Raw genomic sequence first — 16886 nt, forward strand, 5'->3', positions numbered from 1 at the left:
ACGGCCTTTTCCACAAGCAGGACCTAGCAGCGAAGCCACGTCTTCGTATCCGCTGGAGTTAATGCAGGGCGTCGACCAGGGTCTCAAAGCCGCGATCAATACATCGCTGGTAAAGTTGCTGGATCCGGCAGGTTCAATGTCGACGGCGTGCGTCTAAGGACGCTGGTGGCGGGCCTTGTGTAACACTACCAGGTACTACTTTCGATGCTTTTTAGAACTTACTGCATATAGTATGTTGAGAATGGCATGGCGATTTTGAAGGAATGTATCTTCGCAAATCATCAAATTTTCTGGCATGGTCATTGCGTAGACATGGCTGTTGAAGGTCGGCCGGCGATGGTTCTGTGTAGCCTCGCCGATCGATCGGTTGATTCAGTTGGCCGTGTTCCCGCAGTGCACGAGCATCGGCATCCATGAAATCGCTCACTTGACGATCCTGCAATGACCGACCTTGCAGCTCAATGCTTGAAGCATCGACGACCGTCTCCGTCATTCTCGGGATATGCATGTGCCTCTCAGATTTAGAATACAATCGTGATGCGCTTAAAGCGTTTCCGTTTTCTCATGTTGCTGACAAAGTGGGGTGAGTAGCTTAAGGAAGGTTGGGCAACAGTCTGGAAGTTGATAAGTAGATAGGACAACATAAAATCTTCTACGAGAAAGGACAAACAATTGAAATAGTAGCGAGATATCTTTTAGTCATGCCATTTGAAACTAAGACAGGCTGTATTAAGACCCGAGAGCCTTTCTGCAACATGAGAGCTGTGACGGCGTTAGAAGGCGAGCGGCCAAGCTCCCTATCCCCGTGACTAGCGAATGATCTACCGACGGGAATCCACCCGAAACCGAGTTAACCTACGCGCGCGAAGTGACCCATCGCCAACTCTTTCGCCGCAGAAAATGGATGACCAAACACAACAGTCGCAGTCGCATGCGCCGTCGTCCTTCCTGCCGGATATGACGGACACCCCTCCGCGCGCCGATGTTGACGAAATTCTACGGAGAAAACGGAAGGCACGGGAATACAAGGTACGCAGATCACGCGCGTTCGTCATGCTTGGCTAGAAGTAAGAGCTGGGAAAGGAATCGACTCCAACATTTGCCATATTGGGCTATGGAATCCGGTGTTACGAAGGATATAGCTGAACAACAGCTGCGACCCCGCGATGGACTCGAGCTGACCACACCGGCAGGCCTGCTACCCATGTCGACAACGCAAAGTCAAATGCGACCAGACAGTGCCTTGCAAGACATGCGTCGTACGCGAACATCCAGAGCTATGTACCTACCATCCGCCGAGCGAGTCGCACCCGCCTGCGAAGAGAATAAGCATGGGACTGGGCCAGAATGGGCACGACTTCAATGTCAATGGCCTGGTTCACGTACATGGCGGGACTGTGACATTGCCACGCGAGGTGCGCCTGCTTTGCGACGAAACGGACAAAACCTGGCTGACGAAAACAGGACTGGGAGCGCATTTGCGCAAAACTCCAGACGGCCGAGAAGTCACTTTCTGAGCTGAAGAACTCAATAAGCAGTATACAAGAAGTGGCACCACCAATCAACGGCTTCTCGCCCTCGACGTCGACAGCTCTGGCTGCCTCGGCCCCTATCGATGGCGAGCAGAGCCACGTACGAACGCAAGGGATTCACACGCGCAACGATATCACTGGTCAGACGATTCACATTGGACCCAGCTCAGTGCCTGCGTTGGTCATGCAGTTGGGTCGAGGGGGAGATTCACAATGGGCACCAGGGTTACAAGATCTACTTGGGAAAAAAAGCATGCTGCCCATCTTTGGGCTGGATAATGAGAGCGCCACATACCCCTTCGTCGACTTATGGGGACTGCCACATGGATCGATATCCCGCGCTACAGAGCTCGCAAACGCCCTGCCCAGCGATTCGGAATGTCTCAGTTTTTTCCGCCACTATCGCGAGACCGCACACGCTGTGTATCCCGCCGTTGCGGATATCGAGGGCGTCGAGTCCGATCTCTTGCTTTTCCTCATCAACCGCGCGAGCTCACAAAGTGGCGCTGGAGTGACAGACCAGCAGATCTTCGGGAAAGACTTCCATTGGATTGGCCTGGTCTTCGCTATTTTGGCCTCCGGGTGCCAGTGCTCGACATTATCAAGAAGAGAAAGAGAGCTTACCTCACAGGTCTATATTTGCTGCAGCTTTGAGTGCCTGCGATTCACCAACTTCCTCTCACATGCAAACATCGAAAACATACAAACGCTCCTGATACTGGGAAACGTGATCTCCAACAACATGAACGCTGGCGTTGCATGGAGTTTGATGGGCTTGACAGTTCGACTTTCACAAACACTTGGATTGCACCGCATGTGCCCTTCATCGACGCCCGTACAGCAGAGGATACTCAGGAGTAAAGTTTGGTGGGCGCTGTTATGGCAAGACTCGTTACTATCTGTGTCGTACGATCGGGCCTCTTCTACTACAACTATTGACCACACCGTTCCCCTGAGTAATCACACAGCTCCTGGGACGCGAACATACGTTGAAAGCATGTATCGCCTGTGTAAGGTTGGGCTTGACATTGTCCGCGAGCGCCAGAAGCCCCAAACCTCTCAAGACGCTTTGATCAGAATCACCGAACATCGCAACGAACTCCAAGAGATTATGGTCGACGCAGCAGACTATTTAAAGGACTCGAGGAGGTGTCGGTCGATGCGAGATCAACTTGAGCACTGGGCGCTATACCTACACATCTCATACATCACATCGGAGCTCTGTCGGCCTGCCATCAGCCCCACGACAGCCGGCCTAGACCTCTCGAAGACCCTTAGGAAAACGTGTATTGACAGTCTCACAAACACAGTCGAAGCTTTCCTTGGCCTCCAGAACATGACACCGTTCGCAACTCGCTCATGGGCTGCTCTACATCGATCCCTCAGTTGTGCGCTTCTCCTCGGCATTCTGGGTGAACACAATCGCAATGAGCGAGCTCGTGGTCTCCTACAGAATATCATCCAAGTGCTGGGCGACTTTACTAAGGATGTAGATCCTAATGAGCTTGCAACGCCCATCACAAGGTCTGTGTCAGCGCTCGAGCGCCTCCTGCGTATCACAACGAGTGTAAAAAGGAAGACTAGCGAGTCTGGGAGTCAGGCAAGTCCGACCATGAACACGTTTACGGCCGACGACATCAATGCGGCGCTTGCCAATAGCGACGGGAACGCGTTCTCGCAAAGTCCATTGCTGGGCTTGGATCTTGATTCGTCACCATATGCACTGATGGAGTCCATTGTCTGGGGAGCGCAAAAAGACGTTTGAAGATGGTGTATAATGCACATAATTCGTTGTGACGATCTGGATTGAGACCGGCAGCACCAAAGCCCTCAATGCAAGACCGGCTTGGGACAGGGTTAAAAAAGGCTGAAGGGGATATTCGTGAGCATAGTTTAGCGTACTGTTTTGATACCCGATCTCTCGTGATGCAGAAAAAGCGGGCTGGAGATATCTAGCTACTTCCACACTGTTTGTCTTCTCTAGCAAAAGTCTTTGCAATATTCTAGTCATTTACTGCCTTAGGCAATGTTTCCGATACTGTTCTGAAGGTCCCCGATACAAGGTTAATATTGATGTCTTGTTGCTGTGTCAGTGTTATCAGCCTGCTTTCTCGTGACGTTTTATGCTATGCTCTATGTAGCTAGCTTAAGTTACGTAATCAAACATCGTCTTTCCCTCGCATTGGCTGATCCTAGCCTACCACACAAACACCACACACACTCGTAAGTACCACCTTTCTCTGTCAAGCTTTGAACCTATGATGAGCGGAAGCGCTGGTCTGAACCACCAGCGTAACTCCAAATACACTTGAACCAAGAGTGCCCTCCCTGCCCGTCGCACTGTCTTGTGGTTAGTGCATGCCAGCCCGGACTGGTGAGATGGATACAGACAGGCGAGGCGCTCGATGCGCGAAACTAAGATAGCTCTGATTGAACCACCTCCTGTTCACTTGAGATTCCAATTTGCAGAGCTGTGGCTGACAACATCATAGAACGTACAAATGCAGTAATCTACATCTCACTATATGCGCAGCGCGCAGTCAATCAGCATTAATCATCTAATGGTATCTTCTGGGTCTTGTGTAAACAGAACGCCCTGAACTCCTTGCCCATACCCGCCCTATAGCCTGAGATCTGTGGAACCGGCTCCCCGCAGCGCAAGCACCTTATTCACGACTGACTCAGCTCTCTCGATACCGTCCGTCTCTTCTCTAGATATACTCCTTCTCCGGCTCCTTGTACCATACCTTGTCCTTGTTGTTGAGCATCTCCTTCTGCAGAACTTGGCTCAGCGCCTGCATAACGCTACCTGCGTGACTGTCCTTTGTCTTACTCTTGATAAGAGTGTGATGCCTCATGAAGTTGCCGCTGCAATCCGCGATCTCATAATCGACATGGGCATCCTCCTTGAACCCCGGCCAGCCCACCGCGTCATCGCAGCTGATTGCAACAATTGATTCGGACGTCGCGTTGAACTCGGGATCGTGACGGATGTACTCACTGAACGCGCGCTGCTCGTGCGACCACTTCCGCTTCCACAGCCCGCAGCCGGGGTAGCGTATTTCGGACGTGCAGTCTTTCCACGCAGCAAGCATCTTCACGGTAAGGGGCAGGTTCTGCGCGACGACGACTCCGGTGTTGTAGACGAGCATGCCCTGGCTGTCCAGGCTGACTGACTTTTCGTTACGGAACTCTTCAGTGTCCCAAGGGAGCGCCATGGACGTATTGCGTGTGATGCCCCAGCGGTTGAACATCCACTCGAGCGGGACTTCGAGGTGCGAGAGTGTGACGTCGGCGTCCATGGCGATAACAAAGTCGTATTGGGGGACTAGCTCGTGGAACACGTGCGGCATGATCCAAGTGTCATGATGGTCGGGGATGGAGCGGGCTGAGTAAAATTTGTAGTCGTAGCCATGGATCTGGGCGTACAGCCAGTGGTTCATGATAGCATTGGAGACGAGTTGGCCGCCCTTCATGGCGAGCGCGTCCCAGTTAAGTGTGTCGAGGTTGAGGATTTCATTGGAACCTGTTGGGACACGAGTGTCGATATCTACGATGAGAACCCTCTGCTTCAACGGCTCGGTCCATGTTGGGTTGTTGCTGCCTTTGTAGACCTTGCCTGCTGAGTCACGATACTCTGGTTGCGCAGGGCCGAGTTTTATGGAATCGAAAAGGGCGATGATACTGTCCCGAACGGTCGGTACATTAGAAGAAGAAATGCTCGTCCTGTGCAAGGATCAGATGCGGATTTTGGTGCGAGTTCAACCTGTATACCTGTACGGCGATTTCACCACCCTATCGTACACAGACGCTTCACCATGGAAGAGGAAGAAAGAGGACGAAAGAACAAGAAGAAACGCGGCAAGAGCAAGATAATAGTACCGCTCCGTCGACAACATCTTGAACCTAGCGAGAGACGACATGTGAAGGGAAGAACAATTGAACACCTGGAGCAAGGCGCGCAAGGCAGGAAGAACGGGACTCGGATGCGCATGTCATCTCCAAGCAGTTGAGCGTGGCAATCGTGCAGGGACATCGTCACACAGATGCGGCCTAAGCGTTCGATCCATACGCAGGCGACAAACAAAATGTCAGCGGACAGGTCCAACACCATCCCTTCATGAGACTCGTACGACCTGCAAGCACTTAGGGCTAATCCGACAGCCCGTAAGCAAGCCAATATGTTGTACATATGTACGTGTCTTCCAGCACCTGAGATATTATCCTGACAGGGAGCAAAACTTGCCATGGCTCTCAAACTGGACGCGTCGCCACAGAAAGCAGGGTGGGATTGTCTTCAAGACTCCTACCAACGCTTACCTGCTTGTTGGGGAGCCGACCGATGATTGCCAAAATGTGTGCCGCTGTTCCGGTTCACGGGTAGCCTCGCTGATAAACCCTTGTGTAGGTGAAGGTGTTGTACTACCTGAATACCTAAGGAGAAGGGTAGGTTACCTAGTTGGCGTCTAGAGTATAACGACAGGACCTTTGTAGGAAGTGGCTTATATGATCTAGCCAAGAAGAGGTGGTAGAAAAGCGTAGTCCTATTACCCCTCACAACTTACTTTAGACACATGAGTGAAGCCTTGTCCTCTCCCAATCACGCGGAGTGGGATCTTACAGCTTCCTAGCTGGATGGTACTTGCCAAAGATGGGGATTTGCACCATCCAACATTCATCGGTAAGCCTCCATAGGTTATTCCCGAGCTTATCGGATTTGCTGAGGCTGCGTGGGGTGTTCACAGGGTGTTGCGGCAAGAGACAGAATGGTTGAGAGATTGAGTTACACAACAATCCCATCTGGCACGGGCCGCGTGCCAAGTGGAAGGCTGGATGATGTGAAACCTGAGCCAGGCTGTTATCGAAATGCGTGTAGCGGAGGCTTAGACCATATGTAAGGATGGAATGGTTCAGACCCTAGATCTAGACTAGGCGGCATTGGTTAGTTGTTTAGAACTGATCACAAAAATTTGATCGTGACAGTGGGGAGTGTTCCAGGGTATTGTGGTGTTATTTCGTGTAGCGGAGGCTTGGACCGGAAGGATGGAACGGTTATCAATCTAGAACTAGACTGGGCTGATTGGTTTAAAGTAATCACAAAGAATTGTTCATTACAGCGGGGCGTTGGCTAGATGCATGAAATGTTTAATTGGCTTGAACGGCCTCAAAGCCAGGATCGCGTGGCAGCAAAGGATAGGTACCGCATGCTGTAGGCTCCGAATTGCCACTAACGTAGCTGCAATGCAAGAGTATAGTTGCGCTGAAGTGGAGGCATTCAGTTGTGATTCAGAAGCCTATTGGCTGCACTAATGGATACTTCGATCCTACAACATTTCTGAAGCAAAAATCTAGTTGAGAATTACCTGTATTGTAGGCAAAAAAGGTCTCTATAGATTTTTGTAGTATTTCCCTACTCCGCTGTCGTATGGTGTACTTGGCTCACGTCCTTAGTCCGGCAACGTGAGAGCGCTGAGGGCAGACTTGGCAGGCTTACATCCTTCTTTTCACCCGTGTCAATGCTCGCTCAACCACATTTCTCCCGAGTTGCGGTATGCTCTGTACAACGTAGCTTTTGGCCTCTACCTGCCCTTCATTGTCCTCGTCGTTGTGCAAGATGGAAGGAACAGCTCTAACCTCGTACTCCCGCGGCGCATCTCTGAGGCCGGGCCAGATATCCAGCGGTAGAAAGTCGCCTTGAGCAAGCGCAAATTGCTCTCTCGCGCGCTCGTCTTCAGCAAACAGCCTATCTAGTTCTTTCTGAGCTTCTTCGGCTTTTCGTTTTGCCTTCTCATGCCTCCTCCGGCGTGAAGACACCTCAACTAGTAGTTCGGCGTACGCGAGGTCAAAGCGCTCGTAGAACTCTCTCTGGTTTTCCCACTCCTCAATGCCGTTGAGAAGTGTAGGTCGCGTATCATCGAGCCACGACGCATGGAACGAGCGTGATGTCAAGATGTGTGACCTGACTTCAGCCGTGATTTGTGCTATCATCTGCAAGATGCTGGAAAGCGCCGCCGCCTCGTTGCGAAGGAGATTGATGTGATTCTCGATTTGGTTCAAGAGAAAGGTCATCTCAGATCCTCGCTCACGTATCTCTGAAACAACCTCTTCGACCTCGTGGGCATCCTTTTGCAGCACAGCAAGCATGTCTTGGCGTTCGTCCTCACTTATGAGCTCTGGAGGGGCAGCGAACTCATCTCCAGATTGAGACGGCGCATCGCCCGTGGCTTGCGTGGCAGCTGCTGACCCACCTTCTGTGTGCCGCAACGCTGTGACGCAAAAGTCGTAGTGTTGCACTAAGCCCTGGAACGCCTGAGCGGCTTCCTTTGCGTGTCCTTCGAGATCGCGGTATAGACTCGGTATTGGGCTAGGATTCGAGGTGGTCGCAGGTGTCATTGGCACGTTTTCGATCGAAGAATGAAGATTGTCGAGAGACGTATCGAAAGCGTCGTTGCTGTCGCCCATCGTTGCCAGAACGTCGTTATAGCGGTCTATACAGGCGCGTAAGGTGCCTTCCAGGTTGGAGACGGTCGTGCTGTCGATGAAGTCGTAGAGATGCTTCTGCGGCGTACCAGGTGGCTGGAGTGCAGCCTCAATAGGCGTTTCACGCAATACAGCGAGCGTTGAGCTGAGACCCGAGAAGGAGGTGTCGACATCGTGCAAGAGTTGCTCCGCCTGTCAGCCATTTAACCTGATGGTGATGGGAGGCATTACCTTGAACTCGGCTTGCACCTCGGCCTCTACAACATCTACACCACGGCGGACGGCTTCTAGCGTGTCCACTTGCTGTTCTACGATATTCCGTATTGATGCATTCTTTGCTGCTAGTATTGCGTTCTCTTCGAGCAGTTCTCGTGCGGTTGTCACAATCTCGTTGGCGCGCCAGAGCACTGTCTGGGAGTTAAGAGATCGCTTTGCAGCGACAAAGTAGCTCACGAGATCCTCTAGTGTTTGAGGGCGATCGCGGTCCTGTTCAAAGGAGCGTCTTGAGCCGGCGCTGCTGGTGGCTGATGCTGCCGGCGACCGCGGAGATGCCATGGAGGCAGCGACAAGGCGCTGTGAAGCAGATGGTAGGCCAGATGGTAGGCCAGACGTCAGTACAGAGCTACAAGACGAGATACAGCATCGTCACGCAGTAGAGTTAATCATAGATCTACGGGCGAGAAGTCCAGACCCAGCACAGTGGTCGTCCTGATGGGTGCCGCGGATGAGGGTGGCAGCTCCGGCTACCCCAACATTCACGGTGGCGCTTACCGCTAGCTGCATGACAGGGTCCTCACGTTATCGCTCCTTCCTCAGACAATGAAATGCAGATAAGCAGACAAGTACATAGTAAGCATGAAGAGACAGTGAGAAGTGGGACGAAGCAGAGCAGATGACAAACAAGTGTTTGCGATCAATCTCTGTGCAAAACTTTCTTCTTTAACTCGGCGATTCTTGCAAACTCTTGGGTAATCGCTTCGGGCTCGACTCTTGCGTGATGGCGCGCACGCCATATGGCGAGCACCGGTTCGTCGGCGCCGGCTGCGATGGCCCTTTCAGAGCCACACCCCCACACCGCAGCCAACACTCGTGGGTTGACATCAAAAGCAAGCCGCCCGCCGCTATTGCACTTCTTTTGCGCATACTCGCCTCAGATAATCGTCAAATCCACGCATCCTGTCGAGTGGATTGCACTGCGCTCAGTTCCGTTGATATCGATCGCTTGGCATTCAGACCCTGGTATCGTCACAGCACGCGATTTCGCCCTGATATCACCACAGCAGCACAAGCTCAGCGTGTCCCATGATTGAGCGTTCCTCGGGCGCCCGCGCTCAGACAATTCCCGGCAAGCGCACAGGACACATCTTACCGTGCTGAGCATTCGAGCGACTCTGGGGTGCTCCACACTAAGATGGCGTCAAATACCACCCACACTGTCACCACTGTCGCAACCGACCGCAATCGTGCGCAACCTGTCACGAATACTCCGAAACGACGCCGCACGTCCTGGCGTACCCAATTTCCCGAAGAAGCCGCCATGCGTACTTCTATCGACCCACACACCGCCCTGATGCAGGGCCACGACCATGAGCACGCCTCTGAGCGCTCAAGACACCTCCTGGGCGAGAAAGTTGAAGAGACAGAACAAGCACAGGCTAGCAAGTCCAAAAAGATTGAGAAGATGATCACGCCCTACCTCGCCCAGCACATCCCACAGCAGTACAACCCCCTTGGCGGTCCCGACGCCTCTCCCGCCAACAGCAACACCAAGTTCTGCTATCGCCACCGTCCGGACCTCCTGTGTCGACGACAGGCTGACGAGCCATCCATGGAGCAGTTGCAACAGGTGTGTATGTTCTTCACCGATTGATATGCCGCCACTGACGTATCATAGGAGCTTGGCAGAGAGTCGCAAGCTGACCAGCAGAGCATCGCCAACGTCTGGTCGTTGTTCTCTGCTGCCCCCGCTCGGCACCGGAACCTCATGCTTCAGGGCATCCTCGCTCAGTGCTGCTTTCCTCAGCTGTCGTTCGTGTCCTCCGCTGTCCGCAACCTAATCAAGATCGACTTCATCGGCGCATTACCCCACGAGCTGGGCTTCAAGATCCTTTCCTACCTCGACACCACCTCACTCTGCAAAGCAGCGCAGGTGAGTCGTAAATGGAGGCAGCTTGCCGACGATGACGTGGTTTGGCACAAGATGTGTGAGCAGCACATCGACAGGAAGTGCACCAAATGCGGGTGGGGATTGCCTTTACTGGACCGAGCACGTCTACGACACGAGAAGAGGAGGATACAGCTGCGAGCATCTGGACGGGGCATCAACGAATGGTCCCCAAACATTACTCCGGTACCCGAGAGCTTCGAGCCCCCCACAACCCTGGTCCACCGGCTTTCCGATTCTTCCGATATCACCACATGTAGCAAGCGCTCTGCTCCCGAGGACTCTGCATCGCCAGAGGTCTCGTCGAAACGTTCCTGTACTGAGGTCACACATCGCGACGCCCGCGATCAGTTAGCCTCATACTTCGACCAACCTAAGAAACGCCCGTGGAAGGATGTCTACAAGGATCGTTTCAAGGTTGGTACCAACTGGAAATATGGACGTTGTTCCGTCAACATCCTCAAAGGACACACCAATGGCATCATGTCTCTGCAGTTCGATGATCGAACATTGATTACAGGATCCTATGATGCCACTGTTAAGGTGTGGGACATCAAGACCGGGAAGGAGATTCGAACTCTTACTGGACACACTGCCGGCATCCGCTGCTTACAATTCGATGACTCAAAGCTCATTACTGGCAGCCTAGACCGAACCATCAAGGTCTGGAACTGGAGAACCGGCGAACTTATCCGAACGTTGAATGGTCATACTGACGGTGTCATCGGCCTCCACATGGCAGAAAAATTGCTTGCGTCAGGATCGTCAGACCACACCATCATGGTGCACGACTTCAACAACTACCAGCGCGTGACACTGCGAGGCCACACAGACTGGGTCAACTCGGTCAAGATCGACCTTGCCTCGCGCACACTTTTCTCGGCATCTGACGACATGACCGTCAAGCTGTGGGATCTCGATACACACCGATGCATCAAGACATACGAAGGTCACGTTGGCCAGGTGCAACAAGTCTTACCCCTGCCACACGACTTCGAGATTGACGAAGATGACTTCAACGCCACCACCAACGCCGATGTCTCCGACACTGCTTCTCAACCCCCTTCTGACTGCGAGGCAGCCTTGCCGTCGTTTTCCGCTATACAAGAGGAGTCGGTCTTTCCTGACGACCCATCACGCCCGAGTCCACCTTCATATATGCTCACCGGCTCTCTCGATGGCACTATTCGTCTTTGGCACGTCCCTTCAGGCCGGTGCGTTCACCGCTTCTTCGGCCATGTGGAGGGAATCTGGTCGCTTGCAGCGGACTCTCTCCGCGTAGTCAGCGGTGCTGAGGACAAGACGATAAAGATCTGGGACCCTCGTACTGGCAAGCACGAGAGGACTCTGGTCGGCCACACCGGGCCTGTGACCTGTATCGGCCTTAGTGACGAACGAGTCGTCAGCGGTGGGGAGGACGGCACTGTCCGGATCCACTGTTTTACAAGTGTTTGAGAAATCTTACTGCCAATCATCTCTTTAAAAGCTCATACCACAGCGAACTTAGCATGGCGTTTGGAACGGAAACCATTGTACTTGAAGCGGGCGGCGACCCAAAAGCGACAGCATGGCAGCATTTCACCTAGCGATCTGTTTGAATGTGTGTATTACTGTGCGGCTTCTTCTTCTTCTAGTTAGATACCCTTTTGCAATTGACTTTGAATACTTCCACACGTGGCTCTTATTCGCCCCTGGCCACCCCGCCTTCTTCCTTGCATCTCTCTCTCCCGGTATCCATGCAAGGCCCCTATCCATGCACAAGTCGTGCTGACAGTACAGCATGGTGCAAGACGACCGACCGGCCTGGGTCGGCATGGCGTGATACCTCGCCATTGCCATGTACGCTGATGGCAGCGGCCACGCACGCCAGCGCTCCAGCGCTCCCTCGAACTCTCAAACCTTTGAACCTGGCAGCGCTCGCTGAAACCAGCATTTGAGTTGTGGCCACTTGCTACGGCGTGTCGATCTGTGGCCCCCGCTGCCTCGTGAGCGATATACCAAAATGCCTCAAGCTAGCCCTCTCGCGGGCGCGGTGCTGCTCCACCGCAACGAGCGGTGCAAAGCTGGGTGTGCGCTGGAATGCGGAATTCGCTCACGCGGGCTGGCAATGGCGCGTGATGGTGTCTTGCATGGCGGTTTCAACGTTCGCGGGGCGGGAGTATAAGGCGCGGGCGCTCGCGGTGCTGGAGGGCGCAGACGCAGCTCGATACGTTTTCTACAATACCTACTTCGTGCGTACTTTTGCTCTCCGCGCGCGGGGATCTGGAACTGGTCCCGCTGCCCTTGGTGTCTCCACTCCGCTCTTTCTCCAGTACCCACAGTAAGGCCCGCAGTGTCGGCCCCAGAATATACGCGATTTGCACGGGCACATCCACAGCAATGTCGACATCGATATCCACATCAACGTCACGAGCAACGTCGGAGTACTCACACACGCCTCCCCGCTCACACTCTATATCTTCTGTGTCCTCCCATACATCAACAACATCCACATCGACATCCACTTCGTCAACAACACCCTCCCCTCCCCACCCTGATCGCCGCCCGTCCATCACAATATGTGACCAGAGGCTGCCCTGCTCAGAGCGCGAGGCGCAATTGTACTTCCTCATGGGGTTCAGGCCGGCGGATCAGGCGACAGGGCGGCGAGCGGGGGCGATTGGGGGTCTGGGGTGAGGCTATGGAGGGAGACTCTTGTTGAGCTGGACGTCGTTTGTGAAGAAGCTAGGGTGGGTGCGTTGACGGGGTATGGCGTTGTGGAAGGGGCAAGACGATGCATGAGCGAGGAGCAATCCAGAAGCAATCCAGAAGATGCACAACGTGGAACAACAGGATGTAGAAGCGTCAAGACTTTTTGCCCATTATATCCCTCGCATGCACACCGTGTCCTATGTCGTCGCTAAGTACCATTCAACAGCGCCCCTGAGACAATGCTACCCCTCAGTACTGCGCGCTCGGCGCCTTCCTGCCGTGCACGAAGTAGAACTTGATGTACATGTGCACGTCTTTCCGGCGCACGTCGTTTGTGACCTGCGCAATCAGGACGCGGCACTCGTCCTCTGACCAGCCGAGGATCTTGCCAATGAAGCCCAGCGTGTAGGGTTCAATACCCATGGCCATGTGCTCGCGCTGGTAGCGGCCGATCTCCTTCATGCGCGGGTCTCGGGGCCACGGACCGATAGGAACCTGGGGGTGTGTCAGTGCTTGCGGCAGGAGTGAGATGCTGGCGGCCTACCTTGACGACCTTCTCGGCGACGTCGACAAAGCCGGCGTCGCGCATGCGCTGGGCCAGGGTTTGGCCGACGCGGATCTCCTTGGCGAAGACTTTGGAGGCTTCGTTGCACAGGGCCTGCCAACGCAGCATGGCGTGGGCGGTCTCGATGGTGCCGTCGTCGCTCTCGCACAGGGCCACGGGCTCCTGGAACTCCAGCCAGCCGCCGGGCTGCAGGTTGGCGTAGCACTGCTGGGTGAGGCGGTCCCAGTCGCCAATGGCGCCGCTCAGGGTGCGCACGTGGATGAAGTCGAAATGCTCGTCCGGGCTGTAGACCCATTCGCTCTCGGCATCGTCGATGTAGAACTTTGCGTTGGGCGGCACCCACGTCGGCTGGATGGGACTGAGGTCGGTGCCGAGCACCTCAGTTTCAGGGCTCTCATCAGCAAAATCGATTGCCCAGATGCCGGTGCCGGTGCCAATGTCAAGCACGCGGCGCGGCGGCGGCGAGATGGGGGCGTCGTACAGCTTGCCGCCCAGGATCAGGGTGAAGATATGGTGCAGCAGGTCGAGGCGGTCCTGCTCCTGCTCGTCGTTGGGCAGCACATAGGCGCCGGAGCGGTAGCCGTGGTAGCGGCGGCCATTGGAGTACTCGTAGTTGAGGATCGACGAGGCGAGCGACGTGCTGGCGGTGCTGCCGGCGTCGAAGGCGCTGTCCGTGTCGCTGCCGGAGTCGGGCTCGAGGTGCGTGACGGGCTGCAGTGCGCCGCCGGCGGCGGGGTCTTCGGGGGCGACGGGGTCTTCTGGCAGCGCTACTGGCGGTGCTGCTGGCGGCGCTGCTGGCGGGGTCTCTGTGTGCGACGCTGCGCTCTGCGGGGGCTGCGACGGCGCTGTTGTGTGCGGGGTGGCTGCGAGCGGTGCGGCGGCCGGTGCTGTGGCCACTGTGGGCAGTACTGGCGCGGCCGGCCCTGGCTGCGCTGCTGTCGCGGGGTCGGTGTCTAAACGCGCCTCGGGGGCGGACGCCAGCGGCCCGGTCATTTTCAGCTAGGTGAGCGTCGCCGCAGTCTGGAGGCTGTCGCTACGCTGCGGAGGGGCTCAGGACAATGGCGCACCGCGAGAGCGCCCCGCGACGTCGGTGCCACTCCTTATATGAGCCCGCGCGCTGCATGGCGAGAGGCCCGTCCCCCACCTATAGGTCGTGACAAGCGCAAAGCAAGCAATCAGTCTGCGACGGCTGCATAGCGCCCGCCCTCGACTGCTCCACCACGGCCACATGGCTCCGCTGCGCCGCCAGCTTTGGGCTGCCCACCGGCCGCCCTTCCGGCCTGGTCGCGGAGCGTGGTCCCCTTCGGACCCCAACCACCACGCCAGTGAGTTGTCGGGCCCTGGCCCGCGCCGTCGCCTGTCATAGCGCCCCCAGACACGCCCACCCTTCACGCCATCATGCCGTCCGTCGCCCACTCGCCTCAGGGGCGTGTCCCTATGCGGGCACCAAGCTAGGGCCCGGCACCCGCCCAGCTCTTGCCCTGCGCTATTGCCCTACGCTATTGCCCTGCGCTCTTACGCGAACACATGTTTCATCTCTGTGACCACTCCATCCCCGCCATCAGCACCTGTCAGCACCGACAGAAGGGACAATGGCCGCGGCAATTGCCCGCCTGATTGCGACCGCTGGCCTGCTGCCTGTGCTGGCTGCCTCTGTCGTGGCATATGTTGTTGCCCTCACCGTCTACAGGTTGTACTTGCATCCATTGGCCAAGTTCCCAGGCCCACGCCTTGCTGCCGTGACGTCGTGGTACGAGGGCTACTACGAGGTGGTCAAGAACGGCCAGTACTCACGCAAGATCACAAGCCTGCACGACGAGTATGGTACGGACCACCTATATTAATCTCCATGTGCTTGGATATTGACATGCTCCCACAGGCCCAATTATCCGCGTGACCCCCAATGAACTGCACATCCGTGATGCGCACTTCTACGATGAATTTTATGCAAAGAACCTCCACCTTGACAAGGAAGGATGGGACGTCCGCTTCGGCACAGAGGGCGGTGTCCTGACCACTGTGAACGCCGCGTTCCACAAGCGCCGTCGCGCCGCACTGAGTCCAATGTAAGCCAAGCAGCACCAACTCTGGTCTCAACCCAATCGCACTCACCAGGATGCACTGCATGTCCTGGAGCAATGTCTCGATTCAGAACTGACTCGCACCAGGTTCTCGCGCCGGTCTATCCTGGACTTCATCCACATCATCTACCGCCACATCGACACCTTCTCGATCCGGATACAGGAGTTTGAGGCTAGGAAGGAGCCATTCAACCTGACTCATGCATTCCCAGCACTGACAGGCGACATCATCATGGACTATTTCTTCGGCTTCAACTACGCCCAGCTCAAGCACCCAGAGTTCGAGTCTTTCCATGATGCATTCCAGAAGATTGGTGGAGCTGGCCACGTTGCTACTCAATTCCCGTTGATGATCCCGGTACGTTGGCTGCCACTGTATCCGGAATATCTAGCTAACACACGCAGTTGATGAATTCCATCCCAGATGCCATAACCGAATGGCTGCAGCCCGCCGCAAAGAACATTCTCAAGTTCAAGCGCGACCAGTGGTCCAACATCGGCCGCACCATGGCTGGCGAGGACGTGAAAACCAATGACGCAAAGAAAACAATCTTCCAGGAAATCCTCTCCTCCAAGCTCCCAGATGAAGACAAGACGCAGAAGCGCCTCGCAGAAGAAGCCCAAATCGTTGTTGGCGGCGGCGTCGAAACCACCGCCTTCGCCCTCTGCATCGCAACCTTCCACATCATCAACACGCCCCGCATCTACGAACGCCTGCACGCCGACCTCGTCGCCGCCTTCCCCAACCGCTCGACCCTGGAACTCTACCCGCTGGAGCAGATGCCGTACCTGAAGGCCTGCATCACCGAAGCCGTGCGCCTCTCCTACGGCCTCAGCGCCCGCAACCCGCGCACCCGCCGTACCACCCCGCTGCAATACGGCTCCTGGACCATCCCCCCCAACACCAACGTCAGCATGACCATCCCCGAGGTCTCGCACGACGAATCCATCTTCCCGGACAGCTACGCGTACATTCCCGAGCGCTGGCTCGATAACCCCACCGCGCCTGACGGCCAGCCGTTGGAGCGCTACTTGGTGTGTTTCGGCCGTGGAACGCGCAGCTGTCTCGGCGTCAACCTGGCCTGGACCGAGCTGTACTTGATTCTGGGTATGCTGTTCCGCCGCTACAAGTTTGAGCTGCACGAGCCGAGTCTCGAGGACGTGCAGGTTGGGCACGATTTCTTCATCCCTGTGACTAAGTTGGATGCCAAGGGCGTGCGGGTGTTTGTGGAGAGTGTGGACCATTGAGTGTGGAGCCTGAAGACCTACCGAAGAGAACAGTAAGTTTAATCGTAGTCGTCATAATAGCAAATGTTGCAGCCTCAATTCTGCCGTAAAAGACTGTACCTTGTACATCTCAAACGTGAAGTATA

At 55.3% G+C, this 16886-nt stretch overlaps 6 protein-coding genes across 6 annotated transcripts; 3 read left to right on the forward strand and 3 right to left on the reverse strand.

The window, feature by feature from the left end:
* Window positions 1-900: 900 nt before the first annotated feature.
* C7974DRAFT_299899 (uncharacterized protein) lies at window positions 901-3297 on the forward strand (the record flags this gene model as incomplete). Its single annotated transcript, XM_046137778.1, has 3 exons — window positions 901-1029; window positions 1194-1415; window positions 1465-3297. The coding sequence occupies 3 exons, from the start codon at window positions 901-903 to the stop codon at window positions 3295-3297; spliced, it is 2184 nt and encodes a 727-aa protein (XP_046002546.1).
* A 946-nt stretch (window positions 3298-4243) lies between these two features.
* C7974DRAFT_298661 (uncharacterized protein) lies at window positions 4244-5431 on the reverse strand (the record flags this gene model as incomplete). Its single annotated transcript, XM_046137705.1, has 2 exons — window positions 4244-5258; window positions 5307-5431. 2 exons carry the CDS (start codon window positions 5429-5431, stop codon window positions 4244-4246), a joined length of 1140 nt encoding a protein of 379 aa, XP_046002547.1.
* A 1369-nt stretch (window positions 5432-6800) lies between these two features.
* On the reverse strand, window positions 6801-8730 carry C7974DRAFT_382248 (autophagy-related protein 17). The gene is made up of 2 exons (XM_046140661.1): window positions 8244-8730; window positions 6801-8198 (listed from the first exon to the last, which is right to left on the reverse strand). Exons 1-2 carry the CDS (start codon window positions 8565-8567, stop codon window positions 7023-7025), a joined length of 1500 nt encoding a protein of 499 aa, XP_046002548.1. The 5' UTR covers window positions 8568-8730; the 3' UTR covers window positions 6801-7022.
* A 693-nt stretch (window positions 8731-9423) lies between these two features.
* C7974DRAFT_370999 (sulfur metabolite repression control protein-like protein SconB) lies at window positions 9424-11631 on the forward strand (the record flags this gene model as incomplete). The annotated part of the gene is made up of 2 exons (XM_046139991.1): window positions 9424-9858; window positions 9907-11631. 2 exons carry the CDS (start codon window positions 9424-9426, stop codon window positions 11629-11631), a joined length of 2160 nt encoding a protein of 719 aa, XP_046002549.1.
* A 1380-nt stretch (window positions 11632-13011) lies between these two features.
* On the reverse strand, window positions 13012-14495 carry C7974DRAFT_324829 (S-adenosyl-L-methionine-dependent methyltransferase). Its single transcript, XM_046138958.1, has 2 exons — window positions 13412-14495; window positions 13012-13362 (listed from the first exon to the last, which is right to left on the reverse strand). Exons 1-2 carry the CDS (start codon window positions 14423-14425, stop codon window positions 13117-13119), a joined length of 1260 nt encoding a protein of 419 aa, XP_046002550.1. The 5' UTR covers window positions 14426-14495; the 3' UTR covers window positions 13012-13116.
* Window positions 14496-14732: 237 nt separating this feature from the next.
* Window positions 14733-16846, forward strand: C7974DRAFT_467564 (cytochrome P450). Its single transcript, XM_046146366.1, has 4 exons — window positions 14733-15256; window positions 15312-15498; window positions 15601-15871; window positions 15919-16846. Exons 1-4 carry the CDS (start codon window positions 15025-15027, stop codon window positions 16759-16761), a joined length of 1533 nt encoding a protein of 510 aa, XP_046002551.1. The 5' UTR covers window positions 14733-15024; the 3' UTR covers window positions 16762-16846.
* The last annotated feature ends 40 nt before the right edge of the window (window positions 16847-16886 follow it).

The sequence above is a fragment of the Boeremia exigua genome (genome assembly GCF_020726555.1).
Source record: "Boeremia exigua strain MPI-SDFR-AT-0100 chromosome Unknown C7974scaffold_1, whole genome shotgun sequence".
Taxonomy (NCBI): domain Eukaryota; kingdom Fungi; phylum Ascomycota; class Dothideomycetes; order Pleosporales; family Didymellaceae; genus Boeremia; species Boeremia exigua.